Consider the following 23,826-nt stretch of genomic DNA (forward strand, 5'->3'; position numbering starts at 1 on the left):
GCAGAGCCATTTGTCGGATAGCCTCAGGCAAAGGCTAGATTAGCACCGCCTTAGAGATCCAGCACAGAAGCTCTCCCACTGCAGACACAGCTGACTCTCACAGCCAGTTAGCCTGGAGGTCAAATCACCCCCGTTATTGCCGACATCAATCAAGGCTTAACTACAACAAGACTGCGCACAAAGACCACTAGGGGGTGTACTAAGAAAGCATAAAAAATGCGGAGACAAAGAAACAGGACAAAACTGTCAATGGAGGATATTGAGTTCAGAACCACACTTTTAAGGTCTCTTAAGAACTGTCTAGAAGCCGCCGCTAAATGTAGTGAGATCCTCAAGAAAACTAATGAGACCCTCGATGCTATGATAAAGAACCAACTAGAAATTAAGCATAAACGGACTGAAATAACAAATACTATACAGACTCCCAACAGCAGACCAGAGGAGCGCAAGAATCAAGGCAAAGATTTGAAATGCGAAGAAGCAAAAAACACCCAACCGGAAAAGCAAAATGAAAAAAGAATCCGAAAATACGAAGATAGTGTAAGGAGCCTCTGGGACAGCTTCAAGCGTACCAACATCAGAATTATAGGGGTGCCAGAAGATGAGAGAGAGCAAGATATTGAAAACCTATTTGAAGAAATAGTGACAGAAAACTTCCCCCACCTGGTGAAAGAAATAGACTTACAGGTCCCGGAAGCGCAGAGAACCCCAAACAAAAGGAATCCAAAGAGGAACACACCAAGACACATCATAATTAAAATGCCAAGAGCAAAAGACAAAGAGAGAATCTTAAAAGCAGCGAGAGAAAGAAACTCAGTTACCTACAAGGGAATACCCATACGACTGTCAGCTGATTTCTCAACAGAAACTTTGCAGGCCAGAAGGGAATGGCAAGAAATATTCAAAGTGATGAATACCAAGAACCTACAACCAAGATTACTTTATCCAGCAAAGCTATCATTCAGAACTGAAGGTCAGATAAAGAGCTTCACAGGTAAGGAAAAGCTAAAGAAGTTCATCACCACCAAACCAGTATTATATGAAATGCTGAAAGGTATCCTTTAAGAAGAGGAGGAAGAAGAAAAAGGTAAAGATACAAATTATGAACAACAAACATGCATCTATCAACAAGTGAATCTAAGAATCAAGTGACTAAATAATCTGGTGATCATAATAGAATCAGGGACAGAGAAAGGGAATGGACTGACTATTCTTGGGGGGGAAAGGGGTATGGGAGATGCGGGAAGAGACTGGACAAAAATCGTGCACCTATGGATGAGGACAGTGGGTGGGGAGTGAGGGCGGAGGGTGGGGCGGGAACTGGGAAGAGGGGAGTTATGGGGGAAAAAAGAGGAAAAAATGTAATAATCTGAACAATAAAGATTTAATTTAAAAAAAAACCAATCACCAGCGTGTAAAAAAAAAAAAAAAAAAAAAGAATACACTCCAGTGCGAAAGATGGTCAGAGCACAGTCTATACACCAAACACAGTACATATTGCCTAGGACAGAACTAGCCAGTACAGAAATGCTTTTGATGGAATATACAGTATATCCAAAAGGGAAAAGAAGGTACTAGTGTTAAAAGAATTATTGGCAATCCTTATCTAATAAAAGAGAAAAATGGTAATTGGCGTACGACGATACCCTTTTCATTGGCTAATCAGGGCTATATGCAAATTAACTGCCAACTATGATTGGCAGTTAACTGCCAACTATGATTGGCAGTTAACTGCCAACAAGATGGCGGTTAATTTGCATATGTAGGCACAATGCAGGGAGGCAAAAGGGAAAGCAGGAAGAAGGCCCCCGCCACTGACAGTGATCGGAAACCCAGGGGGGAGCTAAGAGAATCAGGCGCCTTTGCAGCCCTGGCCAGTGATAGCAGGAAGTAGGGGTGGAGCCAGCGATGGGAGCTGGGCAAGGTCGAAGCTGGCAGTCCCGGGAGCTAGGGGTCCCTTGCCTGGGCCTAAAGCAGAGCCCACGATCACGGGGCCGCTGCAGCTGCGGGTCCCCGCTGCCCGGGCCGGACACCTAGGCTAGAGGCATTAGGCCTGGGCAGGGGCGGAGCCTGCAACCGCGGGGAGCTGGGGGTCCCCTGCCCAGGCCTGACACCTCTGCCGGAGGCCTCAGGCCTGGTCCAGGGGCCGATCCGGTGATTGGTGATCGGAGGGTGATGAGGGTCAACTCCTCTGGCCGAGGCATCAGGCCTGGGCGGTGGGCTGAGCCGGGGATTGGGGGGATATGATGGTCCCCTTGCCCAGGCCTGAAGCCTGGGTCAGAGGCGTCAGGCTTGGGTGGGGGGTGGAGCAAGTGATCAGAGGGAGATGGGGGTCCCCTGCCGAGGCATGATTCCTGGGCCAGAGGCCTCAGGCCTGGGCGGGGGCCAGAGCCAGTGATCGGGGGAAGATGGGGGTCCCCTGTCCAAGCCTGACACCTCTGGCGGAGGCGTCAGGCCTGGGCAAGGGGCCGATCAGGCGATCGGAGGGTGATGGGGGTCTATGCCTCTGGCGGAGGCGTCAGGCCTAGGCAAGGGGCCGATTAGGCGATCGGAGGGTGATGGGGGTCTACGCCTCTGGCCGAGGCATCAGGCCTGGGCAAGGGGCCGATCCTGCGATTGGAGGGTGATGGGGGTCAACGCCTGAGGGCTCCCAGTATGTGAGAGGGGGCAGGCTGGGCTGAGGGACACTCCCCCCCCCCCACAAACACACACACACCCAGTGCACGAATTTCGTGCACCGGGCCCCTAGTCCTATATAATAATGCAAATCAACCGAACTGTTGAATGACCCATCGCTATGACGCGCACTGACCATCAGGGGACAGACACTCAATGCAGGAGTTGCCCCCTGGTGGTCAGTGTGCCCCCACGGGGGAGGGGGACACCACTCAGCCAGAAGCCAGGCTCACAGCTGGTGAGCACAGTGGTGGTGGCGGGAGCCTCTCCTGCCTCCATGGCAGCACTAAGCTGTCAGTCGGACATCCCCCTAGGGCTCCCAGACTGCAAGAGGGCACAGGCTGGGCTGAGGGACCCCCCCCCCCAAGTGTACGAATTTCATGCATTGGGCCTCTAGTCCAACATAAAAGAGCATGGACCATGGGTGCAATACCCTTTGGGTAAATGTCATAAGAAAGTTTTACTAAACTGTTACTGAAATATTGGGAATTGGCAGAAAGGCTCTGGGAAGACAAATTTTGGAGTCTGATAAGGAAGCACTGATTTCAAATACTGAAAACCATCTAAATAGAACTAGATTTGAAACACTCAAGAGTAGATACCTCGCTCTCCCTCTAACAGCAAGGACACATGCCTGGGTTGTGGGCTCAATCCCTAGTGTGGGGCGTGCAGGAGGCAGCCTATCAATGATTCTCTCTCATCATTGATGTTTTTATCTCTCTCTCCCTCTTCCTTCCTCTATAAAATCAATAAAAATATATTATAAAAAAATAAAGGACTAAGTAAGAGAATGTGTGTAAAATATAAAACAATATATACATTCCCCTAAGTTAGTCATGCTCCCACTTTCCTAATTCACACCTCTCTTCTCAAACTACCACCTACTCCCCCATCCTCATTCCTGATTGTTTTCATTGCATCCTATTTTACTGGGAACAAAAAAAGATGGAATTTGAAAGAAACTTCTACATTCTCCCCACATGTACTAGCCCACTTGCATCTGTCAATGCTTCTACCTAAGGCATCCATGTTCACTTACTGAAGTATACCACCAATTTCCCACTCTCTCTCTCATCAATATCTCTCCATATACAAAACCATCCCACATCTGCCATCTTGAAAAAAAAAATCTCGTTTATACACTCTCCTTCAGCCATAACCCTTTTCTCTGTTCCTTTTACACCAGTCCTTCTTGAAAGCACTGCTTAGAAAAGATGCCTCCAATTCTGCCTCTAACTTGAACTCACTCAAATCACCATCCCATCATTCTACCAAAATAGCTCTTGTCAAGGTCACCATCAGCCACTGCATCACCACATCCTTAATTTACTTACTTGCAGCATCGACAAAGCTGATTATGTTCTCCCTGCACTAAACACTGTCTGCATTTGGCTTCTGGAACACCACTTAGTTCTCCTCTTTACCTCTCTAGCACTCCCCTCTCAAATTCCTTTCTACTTCCATCTCATTTCCACAACCTTTATAAATTCTGGAGTGCCTCCAGGCTCAGTCTCTGGATATCTATCATCTCTATGTACATTCACTTTCCTAAGGCAATATTATCCAATCACAATTTTAAATACATACCCACCACTATTCATAAGACTCCCAAATGTGTATCTCCAATCCAGACCTCTCTTCTTAATTCCAGACTTATGTATCCAACTGCCTATTCAACATCTCTTCTGAGTATCTAGCAGATATCTCAAACTGAGCATATCCAGTGGATTTATCAACCAATGGCAGTTATTAGCAGTCATTCAGGAATGCTAAGAATATCTTTGTTAAATCAAGTACATGAACCAAGCACGTTATCAACCAAGAGACATTTACATGTTAGCCACTTTGTATCTGGGACAGTGTTTTGACTACATAATAAACACAATTTACTGAACTTTAATAGTAGGCACCATGGAAATAACTGTTAATGCATTATATCATTTAAAGAAGGTGTTCTAAAAACAGATTTCTGCATTGTTCTTCTGCTCCAAGATTAAAAATGCTATGAAATAAAATGTTCCATATAAAACAGAAAAACCCCTTAGCCAACCTACAGAATCATAAAAAATAATAAACCATTGTTTTAGAAGCAACTAAGTTTTGGAGTTGTCACAGCAACAAATAATTGATATACTGCCCAATGTACCCAGAAAGTGATGTAGTGATTGAGATTTCAAATGCCTGATTCCAAAAGCCTTTTTTTTTTTAATAGAAAAGTTCTATTTTTTTTCAAATATTTTATTGATTTTTTAGAGAGAGGAAGGGAGAGGGATAGAGAATTAGAAACATCGATGAGAGAGAAGCATCGATCAGCTACCTCCTGCACACCCCATACTGGGGATGTGCCTGCAACCAAGGCACATGCCCTTGACTGGAATCAAAACCAGAACGCTCTATCCACCGAGCCAAACCAGCCAGGGCAGAAAAGTTCTATTTTTTATTTTTTAAAATATTGTTGAAAATATTATGTCTCCTTTTTTTCCCATTGACCCCATTTAGCCTGTCCCCGCCTTCACCATACTATTGTCTCTATATCATAACCACCTCAAATTATAAAATCCTGTGTCCAAAAGAAACATAGAAAGCCAAACCAACAGAAAACCTAGAAATGGACACCAAAGTCAGTTTTAGCAATTCAATCAAAGTTATGCGCTAGATTTATTTTCCACAGAACAGGAAAATATTAAATGACCTATATTTCCTAATAATCCCATAACATGAGAGACCACTATGTGCCCTTTTTCTTTTTTATCCTCACCTGAGGATATTTTTTTCCATTGCTTTTCAGAAAGAGGTAAGGAAGGAAGGAGAGAGAGAGAAACATCGATGTGAGAGACACACATTGATTAGCTGTCTCCCACACTTGCCCCAATCATTGCAGGGATCAAACCAGCAACCCAGATGAGTATTTATGTACCCTTGACAGGAATCTAACACAAGACAATGCTTTTACCTCTGAGCCACACCTACCAGAGTGGTATGTGTCTTTTTTGATTAACTGGTCTTTAGCTTTCTAAGACAATCAAAAGAAAAAAGTATTTTGCTGCCATTTTTTAAACCCACTTTTCATTCTGTATAATTCCTTTAAAAATATATAACAGCAATAGCATCATGCAGTTACATAACACTATAAACTACGTAATCCTCTAAATGCTTTATAAATATTAACCCATTTGATATTCATATCAATCCTTTTAATAGATAAAGAAACAGATCCAAGGAGAAGTAACTTGCCTAAGGGTCACAAAGCAAGTACCAGGTACAGCTGGGATGCAAAGCCAGGTTTTATAGCTTCAGAATCCATACTTTTATCTAGTCTATCTTAAAATAATTCCTAGTGTTACTATAACTATCGGACTCAGGTTTTTATCTACTATAAGTTTTCCCACTCAGATGCTATACTTACCATTGTGTTCTTTTTTTTTTCTTCATTGTGTTCTTTTTCTCTTTAAAAATATCACCTTTGATTTTTAAGACTCATCAGGAAATATAAATACACTTATGTGAAAAGAACTCTAGTTGACATTTTACTAAGCCATATTCCTGGTCTTTAAGCATTTACTCATCTTAACCATAAATAATCTTTCATATTAAATACACAGATATCTGATGGATGCCTCTTAGTTAAAATAAGGCTCTTATTTTGGCAGCTACTGTGTTCCTAATGATGACTGTGTGACATCCTTTTGCAGACACAATTAGGAAATGAGTTAAACAGTGGTTGTACGGTCTACTAGCTCACAGGTGTGATTACTCATAAATACCAATTCAACATCATGCACTCAATAAATTCTAGCAAATCATAACCCTATACTTAGCAGAAGACAGCAAAGACCTAAAGTGGTTGCAAAATGCAGGTACAGGTAAACATGTGTTTGTACAAGCACAGCAAATCTTGGAAAGGTTACATACCCAAGTTTTATTGGCAATTATCTCTGGCAAGGAGGAGGGAAAAGTATGCATTTGCACAACATTTGTTTCTAAAATAAACATCTCCTATTATAAAATAAAAAATTAATGTTTAAAAATTATCAGCCATCAAATTAGACTAAATGATCAGGGATTGGTGAATCTCCTTTATTTCCTTTCGTTATAAGAAAAAATTTCTCACTAGAAAAATGTTCATTGAATTTATTGGGGTGACATTGGTTAGTGAGAATTTCTGGCGTGGGAATGCACTGCCTCAGGAGGGAAGGAATACTGGAGGTGTTTCCCTCAGAGGTGCTATCATTGTGTGTAGGTGATACCATGAAGGAGATCCTCCTGAGAGAACAGAGGAACTTACACCGGAGTACCTCCAAGAATCCCTCCAAATGATAACGCAACTAAAATGTATAGTATTAAAGAACATTTTGACAAGTGGAACTTTAACAGAAGGATAACTGTTAAAATACACTAATGAATTTAATCCAGCTTAATCAGTACTCTTTTCAATATCCTGCAGAATGGTGCTTTTTTTAAAACCAACAAAACCTCAACATTCTTATAAAAAGGCAAATAGATTTCAAAAGAAACAATCAACCATTTTTAGAAATTTTTTCTTTTTAGCCAAAACCGGTTTGGCTCAGTGGATAGAGCGTCAGCCTGCGGACTGGGGGGTCCCAGGTTCGATTCCGGTTAGGGGCATGTGCCTGGGTTGCTGGCACATCCCCAGTGGGAGATGTGCAGGAGGCAGCTGATCGATGTTTCTCTCTCATCGATGTTTCTGACTCTCTATCTCTCTCCCTTCCTCTCTGTAAAAAATCAATAAAATATATTTTTTTTAAAAAAGAAATTTTTTCTTTTTAAAGTTATGGTTGTTTTTAATGTGTTGCTTTAGGCAATAATATCACTACAAAACACTGGGTATTCACACAGATTGTACTTTATGACTAACAGCAACTACTCAACAACATGTGGAAATGTAATCAAAGTACAGGCTCTTAGAATAGGCACTCATTCAAATGTAGCTCGAGTCACAGGCTAAAAATATCACAATTAAAAATATCCTCATTGCAAGGCCACTTAATCTTTGAGTATGTAGGACAATGATCCAGATCAAAACACCAAGTACAAAGAACAGCAGTAATAATATTTTCAAAACCTATTAAATGTTAAATCTGAGTGGTGGAGGATAGGAGACAGCAAAGGTTTAATATGCATTACCAATATATAGATGTATAGCTTAGACTCCTATGCCCAAAAAGATTGATACATCAATAATCTGCATATTTAACTAATTAACAGCTAGGAAAAATGTATTTCATTTATAGACAGCACCATTTATTTCATGTCTTATATGCCAAGAACAGTTACAAGATCATTCAAAATTCTCATGATATGAAAGAGAAAACTGTTAACACCTATCAAGAGAGAGAAACCAAGAGCTGGATTGGTAGGGGAATATGAAAAGTATCTGTAGAAAATAAAAGAAAAACATGTCAGTAACTGAGGCTGAATGTGTGTTCTTTATAGGTTGGCTTATATACTATTAGATGTAGAAAAATCACAGATCATATACATAACTACATTATTAATATCTTACATTTGTATTGCATCTGTACTTCACCACCCATTCAAGTATTTTATTTTATGAGGTAACAAAGATATATTTTGTTATCACAGTTCTACAGGTGACTAGGAGGAAAGTTGAAAACAGCCCAGATTTTCTTAAATTTTTTTAAAATATGTTTTTATTGATTTCAGAGAGAGGGGGAGAGGGAGAGACAGATAGAAATATCAATGATGGGAGATAATCATTGATCGGCTGCCTCTTGCACACCCTCTACTGGGGATCAAGCCCACAACCGCTGCATGTTCCCTGACCGGGAATCAAACCCTGAACTCTTGGTTCATGGATCAACACTCAACCACTGAGCCACACGGGCCAGGCAGAATATCTTAAATTTATTTGACTATGAAATATATTTAAAATTATAATGTATTATCAGTAGATGCCAAAAGAAGCTCATAATCTGTAAGGTGTGATTCAAATAAATCAAACAGAAATTATTTAATTGCAATAAATGATTCATTTTTGTAACCCTATAATTATTAAAATAACAAAAATGTTTATGAAGCCCTTATTAGAAGTCATATTCCATTCATTATTTCATTAAATTCTAACAAAATCCTCTGAGGCAGGTACTGTATTATCTCATTTTAGAGATGAGGAAACTGAAGCACAGGTCTCTCAGTGAGGGAGTAGTGATGCTTACATACAAAGTCTGAGTGAGAGACCAAGCTCCTCCACACCATGGAGATAAATCATTTCTATTTTATGAACTACTGCAAATGTGTTACGTAATCACATGACCACATACCTGTGCATTAACAAGCAGGTAGAAGATTAGGCCCTGATCCATTGAGCGATCTCTAATACAACCTGGTGGTGCTCTGGAGTACACCATTTCTTAATGGCAAATAATCTCTTAACAGCTAGGCAAACACTATTCTTCTGCTTACTTTTCCTTGTAACTTTTTATACAGTATTGATGTACCTTTAGACTTATAGGAAAATGCATAATTAGTACAAAGAATTTTTATATACCCTCAGATTCCCCAACTGTTAACATTTTACCACATTTGTTTTCATCACTTTGATAAACACACACAAATATAATTTTCTGAATCACTTGAGAGTTAAGTTGCAGCCACTGTATCCCTTACTCTAAATACTTCATCCAGTTTGTACTTCCTAAAAACAAGGAGAGTCTCTTGCTTACCTACAGTGTATTTGTCAAAAGCGGGAAATTACTATTAATACAATACTATTATTCAGATTTTTCCAATTGTCCTATATTGCTGTCCTTCAAAACAAACAGAAATTTTAAAATTAAATAAATCCCAGGCCCATGACTCTTTAGCATCCTTTACCTGGAATAGCTCCTCAAGATTCCTGTAGTTTTCATGATATATTTTCAAAATACTAACTAGTTAGTTATTTTGTGGAATGTCCCTCAATCTCTATTCAGTGTTTCCTCACAACAAAGTTCAAGTTATCTATTTTCAGCAGGAATACCACAGGAGTGGCGCTATCTTATGCTTAATTTTTTAAAAGTGTAAATTAGAAAGCATATTACTACTATCAACTTTTTCAAGGAATATCTATTAATACTTCTCAGAACAAATTGTTATATGCTGGTACAATCAAATAAGTAAAGACTTTGTACTATCAGAAAAGTGAATTCAAAACCCAGTTCTGGCAGTTACTTATAAAACTCTAGGCCTTAAGGCATGTTATTCATTCATTTGCAAATGAGGAATACACTTGTGGTTCCAGATTATTGTAGCAATAAAAACAAGTAAAGCCCTCCCGATTTGGCTCAGTGGGTGGAGCGTCGGCCTGCAAACTGAAGGGTTCAGGGTTCGATTCCAGTCAAGGGTACATGCCTGGGTTGCGGGCTTGATCCCCAGTAGGGGGGGTGTAGGAGGCAGCTGATCAATGATTCTCTCTCATCATTGATGTTTCTCTCTCCCTGTCCCTTCCTCTCTGAAATCAATTTTTAAAAAAATGTAAAAAAGTAAAGCCCTGGCCAGTTTGGCTCAGTGGATAGAGTGTCGGCCTGTGGACTGAAGGGTCCTGGGTTTGATTCCAGTCAAGTGCACATGTTCAGGTTGCGTGCAGGAGGCAGCTGATCAATGATTCTCTTTCATCACTGATGTTTCTCTCTCTCTCTCCCCTTCCCTTCCTCTCTGAAATCAATAAAAATATATTTTTTTAAAAAAAGTAAAAAGAGCCTGTCACATAATTAATCTCCCTTTCAACCAAAAAGAATGTGAAATTGAGAGCTTGAGTGGTTACCCCAAAGTTGCAGGGCCGATAAACAAAATGGTGCCAAAACAAAAACTTGGATTTAGCCTGTAAGTCTTACTAATATAAGCAATAAAATGTGCCTCTACAGTCCTGTTACTATTTATGCATGTGTCTTATCTATTAAGAACGTACAGTCCTTAAGATCAGGAGCTGCCTCCCAGTTGGTTTTAGACTTCATACAGCCCGTGGCAGAGTATTTTACAAACCAGTCACTCCTTAGAGATGTGCTCAATGAACACAAAACATGCAATTAGACACAATGCTCCCCAAAATGCATTCCATTTTAATATACATTTAAAATGAAATTCTCAGATATCTGATAACCTACAAAACAGGCAACTTCTGGACCTAGACAATTGGAATTTAAGAGATTATGAACATATGAAACACCCACACATACATATTCTCTCAACCTAACCCTGAATAATTTTCTACCAGAACCATTAATCCCAACAAATAACCATTCTAAAGAATTGCCAGGAATCTCATTTAGAAGCTTTCAAATATATTGGGTTATATTCTGCCTAATAAAAGAAAAATGGAAGATTACTTAGTAGCTACTGTCACACTAATATCCCCAGCAAGAACTATAAAAGCTAAATCACACACACACACACACACACACACACAGCTGTGTGTATGGCCTACAGGTCATAATGATGAAGTCAACGCAGGTTCATCAGTTATAACTAACTTAACTAACTTACCACTGTGGTATGGGATGTCAATAATGGGGAAGGTTGTATGTGTGTGGAAGGAGAAGGGATATATACGGAACTCTGGTTTTTGCTCAATTTTGCTGTGAACCTCAACAGCTCTAAGAAATAAAGTTGATTAAAAAAAAAAAAAAAAGGCTGTGTGAAGTCAGAGATCAGACGACAGCTAGGACTTAAGGAAACAAAATCCCAGAGTAAAGAGAAAACTTACTAAAGTGAGCCTTACACATTTCCTCGAGGTAGTCACCAGCAAACAGTGAGGCATAGAGGCTGAACAAAGAGTAATGGCCTAGAGCCTGCAACTGTCCCACTGGGCTGGGAAAGCAGAACTGGAATTCCGAACCTGCCAAGCAAGAGGAGGGGCCTTGGCAGGTACTCCAGGCTTTTCCACTGAAACCACAAAGGCCTACACCCTAGGAACAAGGGCAGACTGAAATAGACCAGCCTCACTTGGAATATCATGATCTACATACTCCACCTGGCTTCCAGAATGAAAAACAATGATCTCTGGAGGAAGGTACTATCACCCAGAGTTCTTTGCACAGTAATGTCCAATGTTCAAGAAAGTAGACGAAATGCTAGGAAATTTCACTATAAAACTGGAATCTACATTTTATTTTATTTATTTTGAAAGTATTACATACGTCCTCTTTTATCCCCCCCCCCCTTTAACCCCCCCTGTCCGCCCCCCGCCCCCGGCCTTCACCACCCTATTGTCTGTGTTCACGGGTTATGAATATATGCATATAAGGTCTTTGGTTGATTACTTCCCACCCAACCACCCACCCTCCCCTGCCTTCCCTCTGAGATTCCCCACTCTGTTCCATGCTTCCATGTCTTTGGATCCACTCTGTTCATCGGTTTATTTTGTTACTTAGATTCCATATATGAATGCAATCATGTGATACTTGTCTTTCTCTGACTTATATCACTTAGCATGATACTCTCCAGGTCCCTCCATGCTGTCTCAAACGGTAAGAGATTCTTCTTTTTTACTGCTGCTTAGTATTGCATGGTATAAATGTACCACCGCTTTTTTATCCACTCATTTACTGATCGGCGCTTGGGCTGTTTCCAGATCTTAGCTATTGTAAATTGTGCTGCTATGAACACAGGGGTGCATACATTCTTTCTGATTGGTACTTTGGGTTTCTTAGGATATATGGAATCTGCACTTTAAAACAACAAATTCTTGATTTCTAGATACCATTGCCCTACTAAAGCTCCTTGGAGAAATGGCTGATTTTATGGTTGAGGAAGGGAAAGTATAAGGTGAGCCTAAAAATCTTCCTGTGCCAGAAAAATTACTCAGCAATAAAAACTAAAATAGAAATGATCTACTGAAACAAAATAGTAATGTCATAAAACTACTATGTTGAAAGAAATAAACCTTAAACAGAATAGTACACGCTGTATCATTACATTTACATGTAATTCTGGAATAGGAAAAAATAATGTGGTTAAAAACTCAGATCAGTAATTACATATGGAAGGGGCAAGAGGGACAGACTAGCACTGAATGGGAAGGGACATGAGGGAACTCTCTAGGGCAGGGGTCCTCAAACTTTTTAAACAGGGGGCCAGTTCACTGTCCCTCAGACCGTTGGAGGGCCAGACTATAGTTTAAAAAAAAACTATGAACAAATTCCTATGCACACTGCACATATCTTATTTTGAAGTAAAAAAAACAAAACGGGAACAAATACAATATTTGTATTTGCATGTGGCCCGCGGGCCGTAGTTTGAGGACCCCTGCTCTAGGGTGATGATAATGTTGCATCTTTTTTAAAAAAAAAAAAAATGTTTTTATTGACTTCAAAGAGAGGAAGAGATAGAACCACTGTTGAGAAAAACATCCATCAGCTGCTTCCTGCACACCCCCTACTGGGGATAGAGCCTGCAACTTGGCATATGCTCTGACCAGGAATCCAACCAGCGACTTCCTATTGCATGGTATGACACTCAACCAACCGAGCCAGGTGATAATGTTATATCTTGATAGAACTTTGGGATACAAAGGTGTATGGCATTTGCCAAAACTCACTGAACTTGCATTTCACTGTATATAAAACTTAATTCCAAAAAAAGAATAAACACTGAACTACTGTGTGAAAGACATGCTTAAGTGTTTCATAACACAGTGTACTGATATCCACAAATTTACTCTGAATTACTTCATCATATAAAGATGAAATGATAAATGGAGAGATATCTATGATAAAGCCAAAGTAGCAAAATGTTAATTGTAGAATCCAGGTAGTAAGTGCATGTTCACTGTACAATCCTTTAAAGTTAGTTGTAACTTTGAAAAGTTTCACAGTAAAATATTGAGGAGGGTGGTATTTAAAAATAGGCCAAGTGCATTTAACAGACACATACACACACACACACACACACACACACCCTTAGACACAAAGTCCACTGATTAAACTGAACACAAAGAAAAAAACTTAAATGCAGTCAGAGAAGAGAAAAAGGACATGTTAACATCAAAGAAGTCAATTTTCTGTTTTTAAAAAATATCTATTTCTTTACTGATTTCAGAGAGGAAGGGAGGAGAGAGAGATAGAAACATCAATGATGAGAGAGAATCATTGATCGGCTGCCTCCTGCACGCCCCCTACTGGGGATCGAGCCTGCAACCCAGGTATGTGCCCTTGGCCGGAATCGAACCTGGGACCCTTCAGCCGGCAGGCTGACGCTCTATCCACTGAGCCAAGCCGGCTAGGGCAAGAAGTCAATTTTCTATACATATAAATGGAAGCTAAAATGCAGTAGAATAACATCTTTAAAATGTTGAAAAATAATAATGCCCAAAGTATACCTAGAGGACAACCTACTTCAAAAATAAGTTGTTGGACCCTAGCTGGTTTGGCTCAGTGGGTGGAGCATTGGCCTTTGGACCAAAAGGTCCCGGGTTCAATTCCGATCAAGGGCATGTACCTTTGTTGTAGGCTCCTCCCCAGTCCAGGCCCTGATCAGGGCTCGTGCAGGAGGCAACAATCCATGTGTTTCTCTCACATCGATGTTTCTCTCTGTCTTTCCCTCTCTCTTCCACTCTACCTAAAAATCAATGGAAAAATATCCTTAGGTGAGGAAATAACAAATAAAAAAAAAAAGGTTGTCAACTTTTTTTCTAGAAGTGCAAAGGACCAGAAGCAGTACTTTGAAGATCAAGTAGAATGACCTATACTGTCAATTATGCTAATGACACTGTGATACTGGTGTTAAGAATAGACAAAATGAAGGGGGGATAAATGGTGATGGAAGGAGACTTGACTTGGGGTGGTAAACAAACAATGCAATATACAGAGATGTACTGAAAAATTATATACCTGAAACCTACATAATTTTATTAACCAATGTCATCCCAATAAATTCAATTAAAGAAATAGACAAAACAATGAATAACAGTGTCCAAATATGGACCCACACATATAAGGTCACCTCATTTGATGAAGCTGTCACAACCGTGGAGTGAAATAATAAATATATGGTGCTCAGTTAAGGGATATCCATATGAGAAAAAAAATGTGCCTTAATCCCTACCTCATACCGCATGCAAAAACCAATTTCAGATGGATGGCAGATCTAAATGTGAAAGGTAAAACACTAAGACAACAGAGAAAAACATCATAGCAAAGAAAGTTTCAATAAAAGGAAGCACTAACACAAGCTGAATGAGAGAGGTCCAGCCAGATGGGGACTTTAAAAAATAATCCATCAAATCTGGTGATTAACAAACATGACATCAGTGTCATTCAGGAGAAGAGCTTCAGAAAGATGAGGGGAAATCGCTGGAGGAGGAGCATGGTAAAGTGGGGAAGCAGAACTGAGCTCAAACCATACTCTGCAATCTATTAGCTGTGTATCTCTGGGCAAGTTGCTTACCATATCTCAACTTCCCTACTTGTAAAATAAAGATGATGTCATTACTTATCATGGGTAAAGGGTAATTATGAAATATTTCTAGCACAGTGACTAGTACTAAGCCGTATAAGTGTTACTATTATATGAACTCTGTTCATTTTTACATTCTCATTTTCCACATAAGAAAAGCACCTACCAATATAACCTATGACAGAGAAGACAAGGGGTTGGGGGGAGGTAGAAAAGGGTAAAGAGGGATAAATAGTGATGGAAGGAGACTTGACTTTGGGTGGTGAACACATAATGCAATATATACAGATGATGGATTATAGAACTGTATATTTAAAACCTATATTATTTATTAGCAAGTCACCCCAATAAATTCAATTTAAAAATTTTAAATGTAGTGCAGAGTGATGAAAAAATTAAAACTTTATTTTATTTTTTGCCTATTTAAAGACAACAGTGTGAAGAAAAGGACCTTTTCACACACTACTAGTGAAATTATAAACTGGAATACTACATTTTCAGAAGGAAACTTAGCAGCAGCCATCAGCAAAATGTATGTATCCTTTGACCTAACAATTGTCCTGGAAATGTGAAAATGTACCTAAATGCCCAAGGGCATACAAGAAGGTTCCCTGTGGCATTATCAGAAAACCAAAGAAATGTACATCAGAGAGGAGTTTAAATAAAATATAAAATACATTATTAAAAAATTATAAAACACAACCACAATATAAAGAGGAAATGATTCCTGCTTTACTTCCTAGGCTTCTCTATCATTAAACTTTTCTTACAGTGAACATTCTCTATTACAATTTTAAAAACATTAAATAAAACCATTTTTCATCTAGTACACTGGGTTTGGAGTATATTCAAAAATTTTTTTAATTCAGTGTTTTCTCTCAAAAGAAACATGTTATTTTAATGTCAAAGTTTAACACATATTAGATTCTCTCTCCTAAGTAATACAATCTCATCATACCAGCTGACGCCTAAATTATTCACTGGCCACTGAACTGGCACTCTCCCATGGCAGCAGGCACTCTGTGAATAGCATCCAAGGTGCTGAATTCCATTCACAGGAAAATGCTAAAGATTCAGAAACAAACAGGCACTTACATTCTGAAGTGTGTGAGGTAAGGACTGACATCTAATCCATGAGATCATTACATCCGATTAAAGTACATTCATGAGACCATATGCACCTTAAAGACATAGCCACGTTGTTCAAGGAAAAACACTGATAACATCTAAAAGTGCAGGCTTTTACTCAATGTAAAAAAAAAAAAATCACAAAAGTGATTCTTTTAACCTATGAATAACTATTTAAGTTATAAGCAATTCTAGAATATAGTCCTTCAAACCTATTATAAAATTGCAAATCAGCCCAGTTTATATGGCATTACATATATTACATATTTCACATCTACAATCTACAGAATTAACAAACTCACTTTTCTTTAATCCTCACCCATGGATATGTTTTTATTAATTTTAGAGAAAGGGGGAGAGAGAAACATTGATTGGTTGCCTCCCATATATGTCCCACTGGGGGTCAAACACACAACCTAGGAATGTGCCCTGACCAGAAATTAAACCCGCCACCTTTTTGTGCACAGGACAATGCTCAACCAACTGAGCCACCCAGCCAGGGCAACACACTCATTCATTCATTCACTTTTGTAATAGAACATTTATTGGGTAAAATACAGCTCCATAATATATTTTTACTAAAAAAAAGTGTTTATTTCTTTAAATTAAAGGTCACAAAAAGTAACATCACAAAAATATCCATTACCTATTATATCAAATACTCCCACCTTAAATACCTTAGGTACTCATGGGTATAAGCAGGACCCAGTTTTAGAAGGGAAGTTTCCTGTGATTACTCAAAAGAGTTCAAGGTGAGGATGGACAAATAAACAAGTTACAATGTTATTAAAAGTAATGCATGTGGCCCTAGTTGATTTGGCTCAGTGGATGGAGCATCCACCTGAGGACTGAAGGGTCCCAGGTTCGATTCCAGCCAAGGGCAAATGCCTGGTTGTGGGCTTCATCCCCAGTAGGGGGTGTGCAGGAGGCAGCCGATCAGTGATTCTCTCCCATCATTGATGTTTCTCTCCCTCCCTCCCTCTCCCTTCCTCTCTGAAATCAATAAAAATATATTACACACACACACACACACACACACAAAAGTAATGAATGTGGTCAGCTTGTCTAGCTCAGTGGTTGAACATCGACCTATGAACCAGGAGGTCAGGGTTCAATTTCCATTCAAGACACATGTCCCATTGTGGGCTTGATCCCCAGGAAGCAGCTGATCAATGATTCTCTCTCATCATTGATGTTTCTCTTTCTCTCTCTCCCTTCCTCTCTGAAATCAATAAAAATTTATTTTAAAAATATGTTTAAAAATTTTGAGGGACAAAGAACCAAACTCTTAGTAGAAAAATGGGCAAAGGATATGAACAGGTAACACACACACACACACACACACACACACACACACACACACAGGAACTAATGAAACGGGTTACCAAAATGGGTTGGGTAGGAATGCTGTGGAATGGATGGGGGCAAGGGGATGTCACACTTCTGAGATAACCTTTTGGTATAGTTCTTATTTTTAGATCAATGTTAATGTTTCACATAATCAAATAAATAAACAAATGGGGGACCCAGAATGAAGTACAAATAAATGAACTTAATTATATTTTAAATAAATAACATAATCATACTAAAGGTGGGTAAGAAGAGGCTTGGGGAAGAACTAACCTAAATAACTCTGATCAACACAACAGTATGACCACATACTCCAAGTCTAAGGCTAAGAGGCTAAAAGAACTATAAATAAAAGTTGTACTCTAGTTGGCAAATTAGCAGTGGTATAGGTTAGCAATTTCAAAACTACTTTAAATGTATTCTAGAATCGAGCAAATAAGTAACATATGTGGATAATGAGAGTCAAGTTTCCCAGTATCAGAAAAGGCATTATAAGGGAAAAAGCTGGTGTGCCTCAATGGTTGAGCATCAACCTATGGACCAGGAGGTCACGGTTGGATTCCCCAGTGAGACACATGCCCAGGTTGCAGGCTCAATCCCCAATAGAGGGCGTGCAAGAAGCAGCCAATCAATGATTCCCTCTTCCTTCCTCTCTGAAATCAATAAAAATATTTTTAAATAAATAAATAAAGGAAAAAGGAGCCCTGGACAGGTACCTTGGTTGGTTAGAGCATGGTCCCCATACACCAAGGTTTCGGGTTCCATCTCCAATCAGGGCACATACAAGAATCAACCAGTAGATGCATAAATAAGTGGAACAACAAATTGGGGTTTCTTTCTCTTTCTTTCTCTCTCTCTCCCCTTCTCTCTCTAAAAATCAATAAAAACATATCCTCCGATAAGGATTAAAAAAAAAAAAAAAGACTAGTCAATCCTATTTCCCCTCTGGAGGCTCATTTAGGAGTGATCTCTCCCCAAAAGCCTTCTCTGAACCCTCAGATTGGGCTAAACACCCTCCTCTGGGTGGCCATAGTACTGTGCACACACCAATTCCCTAGCATTTTGAGACAAACTATCGTTTTCCATTAAGTGATAAAATCATGTTTTAATCACCACTGTACCCTTAGCACCTAGCACAGTGCCAGCAAACAAAAAGGGCTCAACAAAAATTGTGAGCGTGAGTTTGGACCTGTCTGTGTGTATAAGCCTCAGTTTTCTACTTATTAAATAGGAATTCCACCAATTGTCTTACTCAACTCCCAGGGAAGAGACATGAGAAACAGAGCAGGAAATAAATGTAAAATCACTTGGAAAAATGATGCAGGTTATGTATATAGTTATTTCTATTTATAAAGTAACTCTGTATAAAATATCAGTTATTACTTTGGCGGGGGGGTCATTCTATGTACCTTTATTTTATTACAGAAACACTGTCTTTGAAACTTAAGGATCTAAAAAGGCATGAGGGGGTGAGAATGCCCTAAACAAAAACTGATAAGCCTACATTGTTACCTTTACATGCCTTTCTGTCAGCTATTACATGCAAAATAGAACACATTTTTTTACTTCAACAGTTGATGATAAATTACATAGTATTAGTACAGTAGCAAAGAATATAACAGCTTACTTTATAGCCCACTTTCTTGTCTCTATATTCTGAAATGACTCAGAACCACAAGCTAAAATCTATATTTAAAAAAAAAAAAAGAAAAAAGATATTCATGACCTGAATGTTGCCACCACCTCATAAATACAGCACCTTCTGCTGCTAAAACCTTTTATGCATTCAACAGCCCTATGTGTTCTTGACAAAAACCACACTCAAGCAGCTGAATTTAGAACATGCTGACCTTGAGCAAATCAATGCCCTTAGCATGTACTTCTGGCTTCTATCACCGCAAGAGCTAGACAGCCTCACCATCTATAGTAGTCAACAATTTCTGGCCACTGTCCCCTGTCTATTTTAAGATATCCCTACTACATTTCTGTGTTGCACAGTTCAAAGAAATAAAAGAACACATGAACCTGTGTTTAAACACAAATAATTTACCTTGGAACCTGGGGTATATGTGTTCCTACTGTGATTAGCTCAAAAAATATTTAATTTGGTAAGTTTCCACTTCCTCCTTTCATTTTTCAAATACAATATATTTTTAACAAAGAGTAAAAAAAAAAAAAATCAAGAATAAGACACTTCCATTTATTGCCAAACCAGATTTATAAATAACCTCACTCATAAATTAAGCCAGATTTGGCAATGTTTTCAAATATAAACTACAAAAACTATTTAAAAAATAATAGTTATGTGCTTTTCATGCAAAATTATACTACATATTAAAATAGTACCGAAGGAATATACTACATTTTCACCAATCTACCTTAATGTTTACTAACTCTTCAAATTCTTGTATTTAATTGACAGAAAGCCCATTTCAAACTTTTTGTGTGTTTTTTCCCATTGTTTTTAATCAATCAACATCAGGTAACATCAAACAAAATGCTTGCACTAGTTTTTGTTTATTACAAATAAAAACTTCACTTTTTTCTAACTCTAAACACAGAATCTATAAGTTAGCATCGCAATTGTATAGCTTCTGAAATTCAGGTAAATTATTTACTTGAAAAAATATATATAAACAAATTAGAAACTACTAATTATACTTAGCAATTATTCATAGTTTTTTTTCATTGCCAACAGAGCCTAACATTTGTGCAAAGGCCTAATGCTAGCAGAAACAAGTATCATAAGATATACAGCATTTTAGATTGCTTTGAAAAGGATTTCCTTTATTCTCTTGAAACATTTTATAAAAAGATAATGTCAAGTATAAAAATTAAATAAAGCTTTTTTTTTCCTACTCTGATCCAAAAGATTTCAAATAAAGAAAAGGAATCTATGTTTCACATGGACTAAATCTGATATGCAGAATAATGCAGGAAAATGAAGTCATTCACTAACAAATGAACTAAATATACAGCCCAAGCAGATGGAGTCTGGGGTTTTATATAATACTAGAGGCCCAATGCACGAAATTCATCCAAGGGGCTTGGCCCTCACAGCCATGGCGGTTGCCTCGGCCCTCGCAGCCATGGCTTTGTCCGGAAGGATGTCCGGAAGGTCATTCAGCTGTCCAGTATAATTAGCATATTACGCTTTTATTATTATAGATGCTGACTACTGAAAGCTCTTAAGACAAAATCTATGGAGTATAAAGGGGAGCAGGGGAAAACACCATTATTATTCTCATGCTGGTAAATAAGATTTTAAAATAACATGTCCAGAAAAAAATTAACTAAAAGCTAATCTTATACTTCATTAAATTGAAAATGGCAAGATTTCATTTTTTATGCTGCATTATATTCCACTGTGTGCACACCTGTGTGTGTGTGACATCTTCTTCATTCATCTAACGATGGACACTCAAACCTAAACTGATCTTATGCTGCTTTCTTTATTTATCCGAAGCAGTCTTTTTTCATCACATATACAAACAAAATTATTTCATTTAGCATAACTTCAGCATTTATTTAATAACCAAAGAGTAATTGTCACTTACCTGTAGTACCGAGATTGTAGGTATGTTGAACAAACAGTCTTCGACACATGACTGGCTGACCCAAAGTCTATTACTTTAACCCTGTAAGGCTGCCGAACAGGATCCACCAACATAATATTCTCTGGTTTGAGATCAGCATGAATTAAACCAAGACTTTTCAACTTTTTCAGTGCAGTGGCCACTTGTTGAAGAATGGGTCGAATTACTTTTAGTGGCAGGGGACTGAATTTATTTTGTTTCAGAAAGTCATACAAGTTTTGTTCCAGCATCTCAAAGACTAAACAAGTATGGTTACGGTGCTGAAAACATTCATAAGCTCGTACAAAGTTATACTCATCAGCATTTTCAGTACTGAGTCTTGCTAATATGCTCACTTCTATCTGCCCTTGACGTGCATAAGAAGGATGATTCTTCAAAATCTTGATTGCTACGATTTCATTTGTCCCTCTTTTCCAGCATTTGACGACCTGGCCAAAAGTGCCTCGACCAAGAAAATCAAGGACTTCATACGTGTTTTTCATGGAGCATAAGACTTCATGCTGTACTAACTGATAGTCACCTTCTCCAGTGGTGCAATTCTGCTTTGTTCCTGTGGTAGTTGTCACAACTGTCACTGGATTTCCCATGTTAGTTTGCAACATTGCAGGAAGTATGGACAATTCATCGACAATCTGCATTGCGCTGTGATTATCCAACTCCTCACTCTTGCGCTTCAATCCACATCGCTGAGGGCCTCCTAGGAAATGTAACCTAGGTCTCCACGCCCCAATCGGAGGTGCCTCCACTTGAGCTTGCTGCGCCTGAGCTGCTATTACCTTTGTAGCACCCGCAGTGTTTTTTAAAACCACAGCACTTGTCTGCAATGAAAAGTTGTGTCCTCGAGGTCTGTTAAATGCTATCTTTGTCTGAAAAGCACTACCCTTTGTGAAAGGATGAGAATTTCCAATGTTTCTACCATTCACGTAGGTCCGTGGGTAGTTTCTTTCCTGGAATACACAACTGCTTGGCTCTACTTTGAGTTTCTTCACACTACAAAAGGCACTTGACTGAGTTTGATAAACATATGGTGGGTAGACCAAGACTTGTGAGGCCATACCTGCAAAAGAAAGAGAAAAAGGACTTATTAATTACAGAAAGTTTAATTTTAACCCTCATAAAGAAAACTTTTAAGGGTCAAATCCATAATTTATAAAAATAATTAAATTCCATCAAGATTTTTTTCTCTTGAAGATGATTGTTGGGGTCCAACCCCAGCAGGTCCAGGGGTCCCCAAAGGTGTGGACGGAGTCGGCGAAGAAGGAATGACACGGAGACAGCGTTCAGTTGATCAGCAGCCTAGCCAGGATCTCTAGCCAGGATCTCCAGCCAAATTCTGTGTTTTATTGTCTTATTACATCTGTATTTATACCAGTTGATTTTAATCCTGTCAATCTCTATTCCAAAGGTTAGGGTGTTTCTTATCTCCATTCCGGGGAGTAAAGATTATGTAGCTTAAGCATGATTGTTCGTAGTTAAAGTGATTAACTACCCACCTGGCACTTAGTTAAGGGGTTTTATTCCCTCCCTAACTTCAGGGAAAAATCCCTACCTGGGGAAACAACCTTTCTTGGAGAGGTGACCTTGGTTAAAACACATAGCGCCAAGAAAGGGAGCAAACATATTAAGAACAGTATGCCATATAAGCCAGGTCCCTTGAAACATATGCTGTGCAGATGTTTCTTCCCTGCAGCGACTGTGTCAAGCAGCAAGGATGGACTGGGTTCCAGCAGATGATAAGCATGTCAATACCTCTACTTAGTCAATGCTTCAGCTACTTCGAATGTTGCATAAGTCATTCCTGTACCTGCACCCATAAAAATAGATTCAGAAGCAGAGATGATGAAACTCACAGATAGGAATTTCTAAGCCCTAGCCAGGGTGGCTTTAAGAGCATCATCTCATATAACAAAAGGTTATGGGTTCAATTCCCAGTCAGGGCACATGCCAGGTTGCAGTCTCCATCCCCAGCAGGAGGCAGCCAATTGATGTCTCTCTCTCACATCAACGTTTTTCTCACCTTCTCCTTTCCTCTCTCTCTCTCTCAAATCAATAAAAACATATTTTTTTAAAAATCAACTAAAAGACATTGTTTTAAAGACACAGGTATGAAAATGTGATCAGTACTGAAGATTTATAAACACCTACAAGAAGTAGTAAGTGAAAATAACAACAAAAAAGCAAAAGCCTTTAAAGACAGAAAAACATATTTTTCACCTAAAGAAAATCTCAAAAATGTTACCTCATAAAAAACTGGGACAAAAGACCAAAGCATTAAATTTGCAGCCAACACTTCACAAAAACAAAACCACAACAAAAACTAGCAATACAACCAACAAAAAAAAGTCTCCTTGGTGAAAGTTATTTTAGGGAATATTTTCACTCAATTGGAAATAAGCAAATAGCTACATTATATCAAAGTAAACCTTTGAGATTCTGTTTATATAAAAACCTTCCATTCAGATTTCTTTTCTGTACACATCTATCAACTATGCTTCCAGGATATATTAAAAACAAGTAGACACAGGTGCAGTTCACTTTCAAAAGTGAACTTATTACCACTCTTTAAAGGGAGACAGAATGGAACAGGAAATGAAATATACAGATAAGATTGCTGTATCAGGTACAATGTACCAATGCTTCTCTAATCTGATAGCTTCAAAGCTAA

The 23,826-nt window shown here is 38.9% G+C and overlaps 1 protein-coding gene across 3 annotated transcripts in view; it reads right to left on the reverse strand.

Annotated features, from left to right (window-relative positions):
• The window catches only part of HIPK3 (homeodomain interacting protein kinase 3), a 69,749-nt gene that overhangs the window by 24,623 nt on the left and 21,300 nt on the right, over positions 1-23,826 (reverse strand). For all 3 annotated transcript variants that reach the window (XM_059709742.1, XM_059709741.1, XM_059709740.1), the window contains exon 2: positions 21,123-22,218. In XM_059709742.1, the coding sequence (XP_059565725.1) occupies positions 21,123-22,216 (1,094 nt within the window). In that variant the 5' untranslated portion in view covers positions 22,217-22,218. The remainder of the gene's footprint in view (positions 1-21,122; positions 22,219-23,826) is intronic.

Source organism: Myotis daubentonii, chromosome 9 (genome assembly GCF_963259705.1).
Source record: "Myotis daubentonii chromosome 9, mMyoDau2.1, whole genome shotgun sequence".
Taxonomy (NCBI): domain Eukaryota; kingdom Metazoa; phylum Chordata; class Mammalia; order Chiroptera; family Vespertilionidae; genus Myotis; species Myotis daubentonii.